At 41.4% G+C, this 14,891-nt stretch overlaps 1 protein-coding gene across 3 annotated transcripts in view; it reads left to right on the forward strand.

Moving 5' to 3' along the window:
* Positions 1 to 14,891, forward strand: part of TBCE (tubulin folding cofactor E) — a 59,650-nt gene that overhangs the window by 26,335 nt on the left and 18,424 nt on the right. For 2 of the 3 annotated variants that reach the window (XM_019651818.1, XM_019651820.1), the window contains exons 3-4: positions 4,724 to 4,808; positions 13,679 to 13,864. In XM_019651818.1, the coding sequence (XP_019507363.1) occupies positions 4,724 to 4,808; positions 13,679 to 13,864 (271 nt within the window). Of the gene's footprint in view, positions 1 to 4,723; positions 4,809 to 13,678; positions 13,865 to 14,891 lie in introns of those variants that run through there. The other variant, XM_019651821.1, reaches the window with a different exon arrangement.

Here is a 14,891-nt window from a genome sequence, read left to right on the forward strand (position 1 = left end):
TGACGCATGTTTGCAACAGATGGCACTAGTTCATTTTTGGAAGTACTAGAGTCATTCGCATCTATGTTATTGCTATGTCATTTGACAGCTGACAGTTCTAACTTCATTCTAAAAAAAATTGAGCGATTTGTTTGAGTTTTGGAGATTTTACAACAAGCTGAAGATGGAAGACCAAACTGTGCATTTGTGCCATATTTTACTGTTTTACTTCCATAAAGGGAAGAACGCATGTCAAGCTTGTGAAAAGTCGCATAAAGTTTATGGTGACAATGCTCTATAAGAATGTCAGTGCCAACGATGGTTCATGAAATTCCATGCTGGTGAATTTGACCTCACGATACTCCTCGGTCAGGGAGGCCTACCGAGGTTGATGACGACAAAATAAAGGCATTGATCGAGTCAAACCCACGTTACACGACACGAGAGATTGCAGAAACATTGAGCATCCATTATTCAAGTGTTCATGACTACCTAAGAAGCTGGGATATGTAAGCAAGCTTGATATTTGGGTTCCTCATGAACTCAAAGAAGTTCATTTGACGGTGCATATAATCATCTGCAATATGCTCATTAAATGTGAGGAAAATAATCCTTTTTTGAAGCGACTGATAACTGGTGGTGAGAAGTGGACTGTTTACAACAATGTGGTGCGCAAACGGTCTTGGTCCCGACGTGATGATTCGCCTCAAACGATATGGAAAGCAGACATTCATCAGAGGAAGGTTATGCTCTCAGCGTGGTGGGATTTTAAAGGTGTCGTGTTTTTCGAGCTCCTACCAGGGAGCCAAACAATCAATTTAAATGTGTACTGTCGGCAATTGGACAGTTTGAACGAATCCATCATCCAGAAACGCCCAGAGCTTGTTAAATGTAAAGGAGTTGTGTTCCATCCCAACAACGTGAGACCACACACAGGTGATCACCCGTCAAAAATTATTGGAGCTTGGATGGGATATGTTGCCACACCCACTATACTCGCCTGACCTTGCACCATCAGACTTCCACTTGTTTCTTTCTCTTCAAAACTCCTTGTGTGGTATAACATTCAATTCAGATGAGGCTGTAAATCAGCATCTTGTTCAGTTTTTTGCAAATAAAGACAGATCCTTCTATGAATGAGGAATTATGAAGCTCACTGAAAGATGGCAAAAGGTTATTGAACAAAATGGGCAATATATCATTGATTGATCTTTGTTCTTTATATAAATAAATGACCTTTGAAAAACACAGACAAAATAGGTCATGACTTTTCCGACAACCCAATGTATGTATATATATGTATGTATATATGTGTGTGTACACAGAATGAGGCACAGTTACAAGTGATACGAAACACAGACTAGAGTATATTTTTTTTCTGATTTTTTTTTATGTATGATTTATTGTAAAATGATTGGGTTGTCAGAAAAGTCATGACGTATTTTTTCTATGTTTTTTGTTGCAAAAAGGCATCATGACTTTTCCGACAACCTATTATCTGCTGGATTATCATTTGGATTATTGAATTTTTCAGTTCCAGAATTTTCATTTAGGGTTTTTAAAAAAAATAGTGTTTAAATTTTCTGCTGAAATTCTCAAGTTCATTTTTTATTTTCCTGAAAATACTAAACATTATTAAAATTTCATTATTGCAGATGCCTGATGGATCTCTTTCTGTTGGCTGGTTTTTTTATTTATTTGGTTTTCAGTCATATTGTCTTGTCTTTCTCTATGCTTGGTTATTTTTGTTTGAGTGCCACATATTATGAAAAATTATAATTTGAACTTTGCAACAGTATCACCTTCTTCCAGAGAGGACTAAAATGTACTCTGGCAGGCAGCAAAGGTCAGTAGCAATCCCAGATCACTTTAAATAAATCTGGGAATGAGATTCTTTGCATTTGGCCTTCAGTGCTTACAAGGGCTGGTCTGTTTAGAGTTGGTTCCTCCTTACTCTTAGGATGAAAACCCAGTACAAAACCTAGAGAGTTTCTCAACAATCTCTACCATGGGAGGCCATGGTTTTCAATATTGGCCTCTTAGCCCCTCAAATCTGTTCAAAGCTTTGTTTAACTTTTTAGCTTCTCAGCCTCTTCTACCAGAATCAGTAGATCCTCGAGGGGGAATAGTCGCTCCACCTGCTTAGTTCAACTCTTTGGGTTTCCCTCTTCTCCCAGATACAGGCATACCTACAACATATTGGGGTTTGGTTCCAGACCACCACCATAAAGCAAATAGCATAATAAAGTGATCGTTTGGTTTCCTGGTGCATATAGAAGTTATGTTTACACTATACTCTAGCCTATTAAGTGTGCAATAGCACATGTTTCAAAAAACGTACATACAGGGGCGGCTGAGTGGTGCGTTGGTTAAGAGTTGGCTTGGGACACCAGCTCTGAGCAGCAGGACCCCGGTTCGGATCCCACATTAGGGCCGTGACACTGTGCCCTCTACAGCTAAGATGGTGAACAACAGCTCAACCTGGAGCTGGGCTGCCGTGAGTCGCCGGTGACGGCGTAGGCTGCAGTGAAGTTGCAGTGGGTTGCCATGAGCTACTGTGAGTGGCTGGCAGACAGCATGAGCTGCTAAGAGCCACTGTGAGCAGCTGTCCAGTGGCTGGTGACTGATCTGCCTCACCTGGGAAGAATGCAATGATAATACCAACGTGGGCCAGTGAAGTGACTTCCTCCACAACTAAACTGAAGAACAAAAGGACAGCCACTTGTCTGTTCCCCTTCCCCGAATTCCCCAATGCTGTTCCCCTCCCCCAATTCCCCAATAAAATCTTTAAAACAAAACAAAGCAAAAAATGTACATACATAATTAGAATAGACTTCATTGCTAAAAAATGCTAACTACTATCTGAGCCTTCAGTGAGTCCTAATCTTTCTGCTGGTGGAGGGTCTCACCTGGATGTTGATGGCTGCTTGATCAGGGCGGTGGCTGCTGAAAGTTGGGGTGGCTGCGGCAGTTTCTCAGAATACAACAACAATGAATTTTGCTGCATCGATCGACTTCCTTTCATGAACGATTTCTCTGTAGCATGTGATGCTGTTTGATAGCATTTTACCCACAGTAGGACTTCTTTCAAAGCTGGGGTCAATCTTCTCAAACCCTACCAACTGCTTTATCAACTAGGTTTATGTAGTACTTCTAAATCCCTTGTTATTTCAACAATCTTCACAGCATCTTCACCAGGAGTAGAAACCACATTCTTTGCTCATCCATAAGAGGCAGCTCCTCATCCATTAAAGTTTATCATGAGATGGCAGTAATTCAGTCCCATCTTCAGGTGCCCCTTCTTTTTCTAGTTCTCCTGCTTGTTTCCACCCCATCTGCACTGACTTCCTCCGCTGAAGTTGTGAACCCCTCAGTCATCCATGAGGGCTGGAATCCACTTCTCCAAACTCCTGTGAATATTGACATTTTGACCTCTTCCCATGAATCACCAGTGTTCTTAATGGAATCTAGAATGAGGAATCCCTTGCAGAACATTTTCAGTTTGCTTGATGTAGGGTTGCTGCAAACCTTCAATTTGTAAAGTATGCAATATCTGTGAAGTACAGTAAAGTAAAGTACAGTAGAATGAGGCATGCCTGTCTCTGTTTCGGCCCTGCTGTCAGTTCTTTTGGGTATAAACCAGAAGCGGAATTGCTGGATCATATGGTAACTCTGTGTTTATGGTTTTTTGTTTTTTGTTTTTTTGTTTTTTTTAGCTGAGCCATCCTGCTACCTGTTGGCAGCTCAGCGACTGCTCAGCTTAGGCTGGACTCGAACCGCTGTTGCTCAGAGCTCACACTCTTGAGCGAGCTCTTAACCAACTGAGCCACTAGGCCGGCCCTTGTGTTTATCTTTTTGAGGAAACACCCTCCCGTTTTCTTAGTGGCTGCACCAGTTTACATTCCCACCAGCAGTGCACAGGAGTTCCCATTTCTCCATGTCCTTACCAACGCTAGTTACTTTATTTTGTTTTTTTACATTAGCCATTCTAAGAGGTGTTAAGTGGTTTTTAAAAAATAGTTGATCTAGCTTTTCTAGTTCTCAGCAAGAGGGTAGATCCAGAAGTGAAACTCTAACTTATTTTTGCACCTGGCACAGTGCTATATACACAGTGGGTACTGGATAAATAGGTAGAAAGGAGGAGAGAAGGTAAAGAAAGTGTTCTGAAAACTCAGGTTATTTACAAATATAAGATATGAGTTGTAGAGAGCATAGAATAAGGGATAAGTCTTGGCTTCTGAAGTTCGAATGACCTGCATTTGAAGAAGTGTGACTTTCGGCAAGTTATTTTACCTCTATTGAATAAAGATACTATTTACTTATAGAATTTCATTTTATGAAAAGCAGATTACTAGACTACGACTCAAAAACATGTGTATTTGTCCAGGAGCTGGTAAAAAAAGGACAATAACAATATCTTCTTTACAAAGATGAATTGTCTGTTGTAAGAATAACCTGATATGATGCAAAGAAAAGTTTCTGACATTTAGTAAGTGCCCAGTAAATTTTAGCCATTGTTTTCTGCAGTTGTGATTTTTGTTGGCTTTTTGAACCAAACATACCATTGCATTTGCTGATTGAAGTCCCAAGTCTAAGGTTAACTTGTCCTTTCCCAAAGACATTTCTTACTCCCTCAGTGGTATCTGTGTGGCAGGTTTCCATTGCAAACTGTATTTGCTTGCAGAAAAATAGAGCATTGCCTCTGTCATCACTTACTGCTCATTTGGTTTTCTTGTTCTGCTAGGACTCTGGTTAGGAGTAGAATGGGACAATCCCGAGAGAGGAAAGCATGATGGAAGCCACGAAGGGACCGTGTATTTTAAATGCAGGTAATTTTTCATTATGAATTGGCATGGCTGCTTAGGATGATATTTAATATCATGTCATATTCAAGTAGTTGAATAACGGGGGATAGAAAACAAAAAGTGTTTTGCTCTTGGGGTAGTTATAATATAGAATTTGGTGTATTCTAAAAAAACTTCTATTTGTAGATAGGGTTTTTTCCATGTTTTTAAAACTGACTCCTAACCTTACAAGTAGGATTGCTTTCTTTGTCCTTTTTTGGGTTTTTGTTTTCTTGTATTAGATGAATATAAACCTTCTCATTGATTCCTTAACAATTTACAATCTAATGAGTGCTAGAAAAGAGAAATAGACTAGATATCCAATAAGAAACAGTTGATTAAGTAAAACACAGAACATCCAAATAGTAGAATGCTAGGCCACTATTTAAAAAAGCTCTTGTCATGGAAGAATTAACATGTTGCATATCTACTAGTATTTTTAACTGCTTGATTTTCAAGAAACTACATGAAGCTGTGAAAAGGATGGTGGGAAATTTCAGGCAGAGTCTGTTTTTTAAATTGTTGTTTGTTTTCCTTAGATTTTAGTTCCTCCAAAGGATTTCTTAATATGAAGTTTATTTTCTTTAATGTGGTTCAGTGAACACAGTCCTGGCCTGTGTCCTCTAACTCTGCTTTTAATAACTTTATAACCCCGGACAAGACTAAATTGACTAACCTCTAAAATGAAGGTCAAAATTAGATAATAGCAAAATGTGTTTCCTAGTGCACCATTCTGTAATATTAGAAAGTCAGGGTAGAAGAAAAGTCAGCTAGTTCCTGGAGGCCAGCTGTGATGGCAGACATGGAATGGGGCCTGCTCAGTACCTGTCCAGAGTTCATGGAGGAGGACGGTGTGGAAAAAGGAATTTCTTATCCTGGCCTGTTGATCCCTTACCCACCTGGCTGGCCCATGATGTCACAAACCTTCAGTATTGGGCCTTTTTCTGTGGAGTCTGTCCCAGCACACTTCCCTCTTCTAAAAGCTTCCCCAAATTGTTCAGGATTACATGGTGCTTAGTGGTCTCTGGATATGGTGATATATTCAGCTTTAGTTACTCTGAGTAGAAAAACCACGACTTGCTTCAGTGATGGCAGATCTAGGATTTGCCCTGAAGTGTTGATGGGAGGCTGAAGTCAGCGGGGTCAACTCTGGATTCCTCCCCTTGCAGTACGGGGTCAACTCTGGATTCCTCCCCTTGCAGTAAGCATCTCCTTACTTCAGTCTGCCTTCCAGTGTAGTCATGCCTGAGCAGTGACATATTGAAATACGTATCTTACTATCGATTACATTTGTTTCATTGAAATGGGACTTTTGTTGACTTGAAAATCCGGTATGGGTAGGTAATGTTATCTGTGAATTCCATTGCAGGATATTTCGGGGGTAGTGTAAAAGGGAGCGTTGGGTCTGGCAGAGAGCCACTGGTCTAGATGATGGGAATTACCTCGTCCTTTATGGCTGTTAGTGCTCATATTGGTATTAACTATTGGGCCGTCGGAAAAGTCATGACGCATTTTTGCAACAAAAATCATGGAAAAATACGTCATGACTTTTCCGACGACCCAATAGAACATGACTTCAACTAGTTCATTTTATATCGTATCTTAGAATCTCTAAATCAGATAAAGCAAATTTATATGACATGCATATTTTAAGCTAAGTCAGATCTCTTACTAATGTTATACACACTTCTTCCCTTTTAAGAAAATTCATTGGAGTCTTTTTTTATATGTCAAATTTTACTTGGAAAGGCATAAAAACAAGATAAGTATTTCAGCACAGTAAACATTTTCTTTGTGTTTAGAGGCTATTTTCATGAAGCCAATAGAACATGACTTCAACTAGTTCATTTTATATCGTATCTTAGAATCTCTAAATCAGATAAAGCAAATTTATATGACATGCATTTTTTTAAGCTAAGTCAGATTTCTTACTAATGTTATACACACTTCTTCCCTTTTAAGAAAATTCATTGGAGTCTTTTTTTATATGTCAAATTTTACTTGGAAAGGCATAAAAACAAGATAAGTATTTCAGCACAGTAAACATTTTTTTGTGTGTTTAGAGGCTATTTTCATGAAGCCAAAGCAATTTAAAGCTGTCAGGACACAAATTTTTTCATCATGTACTTGTGAAATAGGTAAATGGCAAAGTGATATACCCATTTTAAATAAGAAAAATATGAATCAAAAGTCACATTATAGCCGAACTTGGACCCCCATCTTTTTAGAAGTGTGTGCTAATATCAGCTGACCGATAGTTTGTTAGATGTATAACTAACAGTGTGGTTGGCTATGTGATTTGGCTCATCAATCTTATGGAAGCGAGTTTGCCTCATCCCTTATAAAAGACTCAGGATGTGCTGAGTGGGATGCTTGGTGAGCTCAGCTTCCTGAGTCTGCAGCAGCTCAGGTTGCTCAGAGTAACCTCTGCTGCTCAGGGTTAGGTCCTGCTGTCAGGACAAAACTGTGGTTTTCGGGGCCCAGCTCATGGCATGCGTTCTTCCCAGTGTATTTCCCCAACCAGTTCAGCTCAGGTTGACCTCATGAGAGTCCAGGTTAGAACATAATAACATTTGCAAGGGTCTAACCTCTGCTTTAACAATGACCTTAGAGAAGAAGGATGGGCTTTAACCTAGGGGTTAAAACATTTTTACAGTTAGCGTGCAGTGTTTCCATATTTTATCCCTCTTGTTACTTATTCTGATTTTTTTTTTTAAGATTTTATTGGGGAATTGGGGGAGGGGAACAGCGCTGGAGAATCGGGGAAGGGGAACAGACAAGTTGCTGTCCTTTTGTTCTTCAGTCTAGTTGTGGAAGACGTTGCTTCACTGGCCCATGTTGGTATTATCATTGTGCTCTGCCGAATGAGGCAGATCAGTCACCGGCCACCGGACTGCTGCTCACGGTGGCTGTTGGCAGCTCACACTGGCTGCCAGCCACTCACGGTAGCTTATGACAGCCCACTGCAGCAGGGGTTGCAGCCTCCGCCATCGCTGGTGACTCATGGCAGCCCAGCTCCAGGTCGAGCTGTTGTTCACCATCTTAGATGTAGAGGGCAGCATCACTGGCCCTCATGTGGGACCCAAACCGGGGCCTGCTGCTCAGAGCTGGCGTCTCAAGCCAGCTCTTAAGCAACGCTCCACTTGGCTGGCCCTTATTCTGATTATTTGCAGTGATTGTAACAGGTGTTATTACCATCTTTCATTGATGGCCATATATAGTAATGGGTTACTAGTTTAACATGAAAAACTGGAGTTGAGCTGAAATCCTGGCTGTGGACTCCTCTTCATTGTAGGTCTCTAAACATGGGGAAGATTTTTTTTTTTCTTGAATCGTTGGTGTGACACTGTCAGAGTGGGACTAGGAGTGGACCAGGTTTATAACGGAAGGAAATGCTGAGTCTTGATTAGAGGTTAGTTAAAATAATGATTTTCCTCATCTGTTTCAGTTAGCTCTTGATGCATGGCCAACTACCCCAAAACGCGGGGCTTCACACAAACATTTCATGGCCGGTGATTCTGTGTCTCAGGGATGTGGACAGGGCTTAGTGGACATGGTTGTCTGTCCCGAGTGATGTTGGCTAGAGGGTCCACAATGGCCTTTGCAAACTGGGGACTTGGTATTGGTTGTTGACTGGGGGACCTTGAGTCGCCTCTAAATGGGTTCAGTCTCTCTCTTCACATGGCCTGTCACTGTGTCTAGCGTGAGCTTATACAGTGTCTGGTTTCCAAGAGGGTGAAAATGGAGACTGAGAGCCTCTTAATTCTCAGGCTTCCCTCTGTCAGCAGAAGCAAGTCACTGGATGAGTCCACACTCAAGAGGAGGTGGAGAGACTTGACCCTTTGATGGGACAAGTGGCAAAGTCACATTGTCAAAGGGCATGAGAGTCCCCTGTGGAAATACTCTACCACAGTTCACCTGCTGGTCACCACAGTTCACACCCCTTCCCCACGCAGAAGTCACTTCGCACCTTCCAGGGTCTTGCCTTGACCGGAAGTCCCGGTGGTACCGTCTGAATTCTCCAGATACCAGGAGGCTCCCTGGGTGCAGACGCTTGGCAGGCGCTCCTTGCTCTGGAGACCTGCGGAGTCAGGCGCCCCCTCACACCTGCCTACAGTGATGAGAGGACAGAATGGCTGCGGGAGACATTCCTGTTTGGAAAGGTCGAGGAGGAGGGCGCGTAGTAGTCACTGATGTCTACGCATCCCAGCCCTGCCTGGTACGTTACTGTGAGTCACGAGTGTTCCCTACTTAGGGCCCATTTCTGCTTCCTAGAAGCACCTTCCCAGTAAACCCCGGAGTCCTAGACAACCCTGTTTTCAGTTGTGATTTTTGTAATATGAAAGCATGTGTTGTTCTTGGCACCCAGTTTCTCAGAAATGTTGAGTTGTGTAACATTGCTTTCTCAGTAGGCGCTGCTCCCATACGGCTGAAAACGTTGGTGTTTAATACATCTTTTTACTTGTGCATGAATGTTGAGAGATGAAAAACTCAGAAGTTAATGAGATTCTGGAAGCTTTTGCTCCCAATTTTTAAAATGCTAACCTTTAACCTCATTTATGATATAATCTCCTGTTTTGCCCATCCACATTTCTTAATCTGTGTTTGGAAGTAGTTAAGATTTGGTTGTCTCTACTGTGCAGGTTTGGTCTGCATGAATCCAGACCTCAAATTCTATAGCGGGGATGCTAAGACCTTGCTCTTTCCTTCCCCTAGGCTGGGTCACACTGCGTCCTTTGAACCACAGTCAGCATGTGGCAGAGGGTGTCCTTGGCATTTCCCCAGAACTCAGCAGTATCGTGTACTTGGAGGCAAAACCACTAGGCCTAGATGGTTAGATGGACACACCCAGCCTTGTTTCATGTGGCAGGTTTTTCCTGGGAGGGGTAAGCGTGTTAGATTATCACCGGAGATGGCTGCCAGTAATTCTTGTTGTTCTTGTTCAGGTATGTGGCTCCTCCCATCAAGAGGTCTTGGAGGCTGGTCCCCTTCCCTTGACTCTAGGTGGCCTGTGACTGGCTTTGACCAGTGGCAGAAGTGGTATTGTGTTAGTTCTGGGACTGGGCTTTAAGAGACTGTGCAGTTTCTGTTTTCACTCTCTTGGAAACCCATCACTGCATAGTCTAAATACCCTGCTGGGAAGAGGTCCAGTAGCCCGGGCCCGCCCAGTGGGCAGGAACCTTGGAAGGTCCAGCCTCAGGCAGCTCCCAGCTGAATGCAGTCACATGGTGCCCCCAGCAGAAGGACAGCTCGGCCAAGCTCACCCACAGAATTATGAGGAATACAGCATTGTTTTAAGCCACTACACTTAGGGGTGGTTTTTAGGTAGCAGCAGACATGTGGAACAAATACCAGCTTTATGCCTGAGGCTGTGTGTGAATTTACCTTGCATGTGTTTATAACCATATTTTCTCTTAGCAAAATTGTACTTAGTTCAGATGATGAAATCGTGTTCTCATTGATGGTGACAGGATGTACTACAAAAGCCCATCTGAACTGGTTTGGGCACCACTGCTTAAATTTAAAAGTATGGCCTCTGGGTTAATCCCAGCATTTCAAAATATGTGGGTTTATTTTTCATAGTATATTAGCTACAATAACTACATATCTTATGTCAAGCATTATAGTGATGGTTTGTAGGTTATGATTTATTTAATCCTTATAAATAACCTCATTTGGTAGGGCTTTATAGATGAGGAAACCGAGGCTGAGAATGTGAATTCAGTTGCCTGAGGTTGCATAGCTAGTAAGTCTTGGAGCCGGGAACTAAGGCCAGGTTTGCTGCCTCCAAAGCACTTACTGACCCCTTCTCCATCTCACTCTCCTCTCCCATTTTAGGAACCTGTATGTTAACTAGGATTTTAACTTAAGCAATATGTTTCATTTACCAAAATAAGCCATTGATTGTTTTTAAGCCAAGACAGAAATGTGGGAAAGGGTGACACACGAGCAGTTGGAAAGCCAAGAATTGGGGTCTTGTAACAGTAGACCCAGCGCTCCCAGCTGCAACGGGGACAGATTGGATCAGCGGTTCCTGAAGTGGGACAGGAGGCTCACCTACGTCAGAGTTCCCTGAGCCACAGCCCCCCACCAGTCAGCCAGCTTTGCAGGTGACTTCCCGCTTTTTAGGTTAAGTTCGAGAAACCCTAGAGAATCTTTTAGGTCGGTCCCTTTGAACTCTTAACAAATGATGCTAACTGTACTTCATCTGTTGAGCTGAATGATACAATTGTGTTTGTTAAAACAGACCTGTGCTGTTTACAGCATAAGCCTTTCCTAGGGCTAAAATGTAATATTTTCTAGGCAGCTATTGGTAGTTGGCGATCCTCTGAAATCACAACAGACTCAGAACTTGATTTTTCTGCAACAGAGAATTTAATTTCCCACATCGTTAATTTCCCCTCTACTGGGTAATTTTCATCAACATACAAGTTTGTTACTTTGCCCCATCTTAAAACATTTTCTTTCTGTCCCCGTGTCCCTTCAGCGATTGTCCCTGTGCACTCCTCCCCTTTGCAGGGAAACTGCTCAGGAGGAGCATTCTGTGCTCCCTGCCCTCTCACTCTCTGGGGCTCACCCCATCAGGCTCTGCCCCCAGCTGCTCTGACCAGGGTTACCTTCCTGACCGAAGCCCGTTGCTCGGTTCAAGCGCCAGCCTCAGCTGTCACATTCAGGCTTTTGTAGCACCGGGCACAGTTGTCCACTTTCTTCTCTGGCTTCCAGGACACCACACTCTGGGATTCTGATGGCCTCTGGGTTACTTCCCACCTGCATATCTAACTTTTGGGGATCACAAGTTCTTTTCACAATCTGGTAATGTCAATGGATCCACTTCCCAGAAAAATGTGTATATATTTATGTTGGCCAAATTTATCATCAGTATTCGTTTTCATCCTTTTTAATTATGGCGACGTCTAGGGAGGTTTGATTCCTTTAAGAGTTAAAGGTTGTAAGCTGAATAGTGTTTCTGATACAGTTTTTGGAAATTCATGTATTTCATCACTTATTCTCTACAGTGATCAAATGATAATGTTAACATTTTCAACTGTTTTATAGGGCATACTTAGATTTCCATGAAAATAAAGTATCATTGCTATGATGTATTGCTGAGTCTTGAAATTAATAGGTCTAAAGACCTATTTTCAATCTCTTGGAAAGCCTGACAGAGGTCATTATGTATAGCAGTATTATTAATATTTCTATTAAATCCTGCTAGAGATGAATAAAATTGCTATAAGACTTGAATATAAATTGTGGCAAAATATTCTGTATTTCTGTAAAATTGTTCCCACTTGCTCTATTTTAGCTCAATGGTTAAGCTGTTAAAATGTATTTAGTTCAAGTTTAAGTTGTCATTTGAAAGATTTTGTACATAATCCTTTTACCCACAAATGTTTTCATTTTTTGTATCCTTATCCAGTTTTTATCTATCTGTAAGTAGGATTCCTCTGTACTTGTATCATGTACAGTTTGGTTCAATTTTTAGAAATCTCAACATTTTGTGATTTTTTTGTAATGCTTAATTTTATTAAGCATTACAGCTAGAATTTTTTAATGAATATCTATCTGGTTTACTTAATAGTTCCTATTCATCTGGGCGTATTTATGGGTTCCAGAGTTTCTAAATTACAAATAAATGCTATCATGCAAAATCTTTGTAAATACAATTTACAACTATAAATACAAAATACGCTTTTGTTTTTATTTTTAAATTATTGCCTGCTGATAGATTCTCAGGAGAATGATTATATAATCCAAAACAAACCCAACCTTGCAATATTGGTGTTAGGATTTTTTCTTAATTTTTTGTGTTTTGTTGAAAGTAGTTTCATTACTTGAGTTTGCATTTCTTTTTTTTTTTTTTCTTTTTTAACAAATTTTTTTTTTAAGACTTTTTTAGTGGGAAAGGGGAATAGTGTTGGAGAATTGGGGGAGGGGAACAGTGTTGGAGAATTGGAGAGGGGCATCAGCCAAGTTGTTCTTCAATCTGCATTGTGGAGGGCACCAGTCGCCATCTGGTTTCCTGTCGCAGCTCGTGGCCTCTTAAGCTGAAGGTGCTATGTGCAATCTTAGTTGCGGGTGGGCGTAGCCACCATCCCATGCGGGAGTTGAACCAGCAGCTTTGCTTGTTAAAAGCGCATGCTCTATCCACTGAACCATCCGGGCGGCAGCTCAGCTCAAGGTGCCAAGTTCAGGTGAGTTGCGGCTGGGTGTAGCCCACCATCGAACAGGCAGTCTTGTTGTTACACCAGCTGAGCTATCCTGCCACCTGTTGACAGCTCAGCTTGGGCGCAGCGTCACTGGTCCATGTGGGAACCGAACTGGCAGCCCTGTTGCTTAGAGCTCGCGCTCTTAAGCCAACTCTTAACCAACTGAGCCACTCGGCTGGCCCGAGTTTGCATTTCTTAATCATTAGCAAGGTAAAACTTTCCCCCATGAAGTTAATACTTCTGTTTACTCTTATATGAATTATCTGTTTCATATTTTTTGTCTGTTTGATCTATTGGGATTTTACATGCTTGCAGAAGCTCACACTCCTTTATGATCAACCATATCAGTTATACTTTTTTAGTATATTATTTTCCCTTTTATGCTGATTTTGATTTTTCAGCACACAGAAAATTTTGAAAACCTTCAGAATATTGTGTTTATTGCTGTTCTTAGCGGATTTTTTTTCTCTTTTTAAAATTGTATAATTGCTTTTATGTGCTGATATATTTGTAAACAAATTTATAAATGCAGATGCTTTGCGTTTGTGGCATAGTGACAGTTTCTAAAGGATTTTTGCATGTGCCATCTTATTTAAATGTCCCCATGGATGATATTTTCTGTGTTCCATTTTTTTCCTTTTCCAGGCACCCAACAGGAGGATCCTTTGTTCGTCCAAACAAAGTAAATTTTGGAGTAGACTTTCTTACTGCAATTAAGAACCGCTATGTGTTAGAAGATGGACCAGAGGAAGATGGAAAAGAGCAAATTGTTACAATTGGAAATAAACTTGTGGAAACGATTGGTTTTGACTCTGTTATCAAACAGCAAAGGTAAGTGGAATTGATCATGGGACGTAGAGCTGACTCTTAACAGTTCTGTCAAGGTTCAGGATTAAGCTCACCTGACTATGGCACTGCTTAGAACTTGCTCTCAAACTGGCCTGTCCTTTCTGCACATGCAGCAAATGGAAATCGGAGGAATCTGAGAATAGAGTCTAGAGGGAAATTAAAATCCTTATTTTAGCTCAGGGTTGTTGGACCTTTCTATATTGGAATTAAAACATTGATTTGCCCATTATTAATATTTACACCATACTATCTTATATTGACTGATTATGACTTTTTTATTTCGTGGTGACATTTCTAGCTGGTTGATGTCAGAAACGGAAACAAACACACGTCTAAATTGGTACCTTTGCCATGCGGCGTGCAGGTGCCACCTTGTGCCCAGTAGTTCCCATCGTGCTTTCAACACGTGCAGAAACCTGGGACCCATCCCACACCTACTGCATCAGAATACCCTGGGCTCTCGCTTTTAAGAAATACCCCAAATTATTATGTAGCGGTCTGAGGGGTTCGAAATAATGCATTTTACAACTGCTGAGCTGGGACAGTCTCTGTTCTCTGAAACCGTGTGCACTGACTCTGTAGAGAGGCTCACCGTTCATTTTAGTGAACTTTCTGCATCAGAGCACGTGGAAGCTGATGTCCATACAGAAGCAGCCACAGGACCCCCAGGTTATGCAAGTTTAGTGACAGTGGATTGGCCCTGACCTGGATGAGACGTCCTACTAGTGACCCCTGGTGGCCACTGTGGAGAGTAGGTTTGCAGCCTCAGCGCAGTCCTGAAGCCTTTTGCTTTCAGCCTCTAAAGTAAAAGCATTAAACGGTGGTTTTTGTTGAAAACAAATTTCTTTGCTATCTTTTCGTTGCTGTTGTTATTAAGATTTAACATGATGCAGAATTTAAAGTGCACATGGGACAGTGTTGAATAATAATTTCTTGAAAGCTCTGCCTTTTAGCATAGATGACCAACATTAGACTCAATAAATCATGCTTTATAAAGTTAGAGTTCTTT

Source organism: Hipposideros armiger, unplaced genomic scaffold, assembly GCF_001890085.2.
Source record: "Hipposideros armiger isolate ML-2016 unplaced genomic scaffold, ASM189008v1 scaffold_167, whole genome shotgun sequence".
NCBI lineage: Eukaryota > Metazoa > Chordata > Mammalia > Chiroptera > Hipposideridae > Hipposideros > Hipposideros armiger.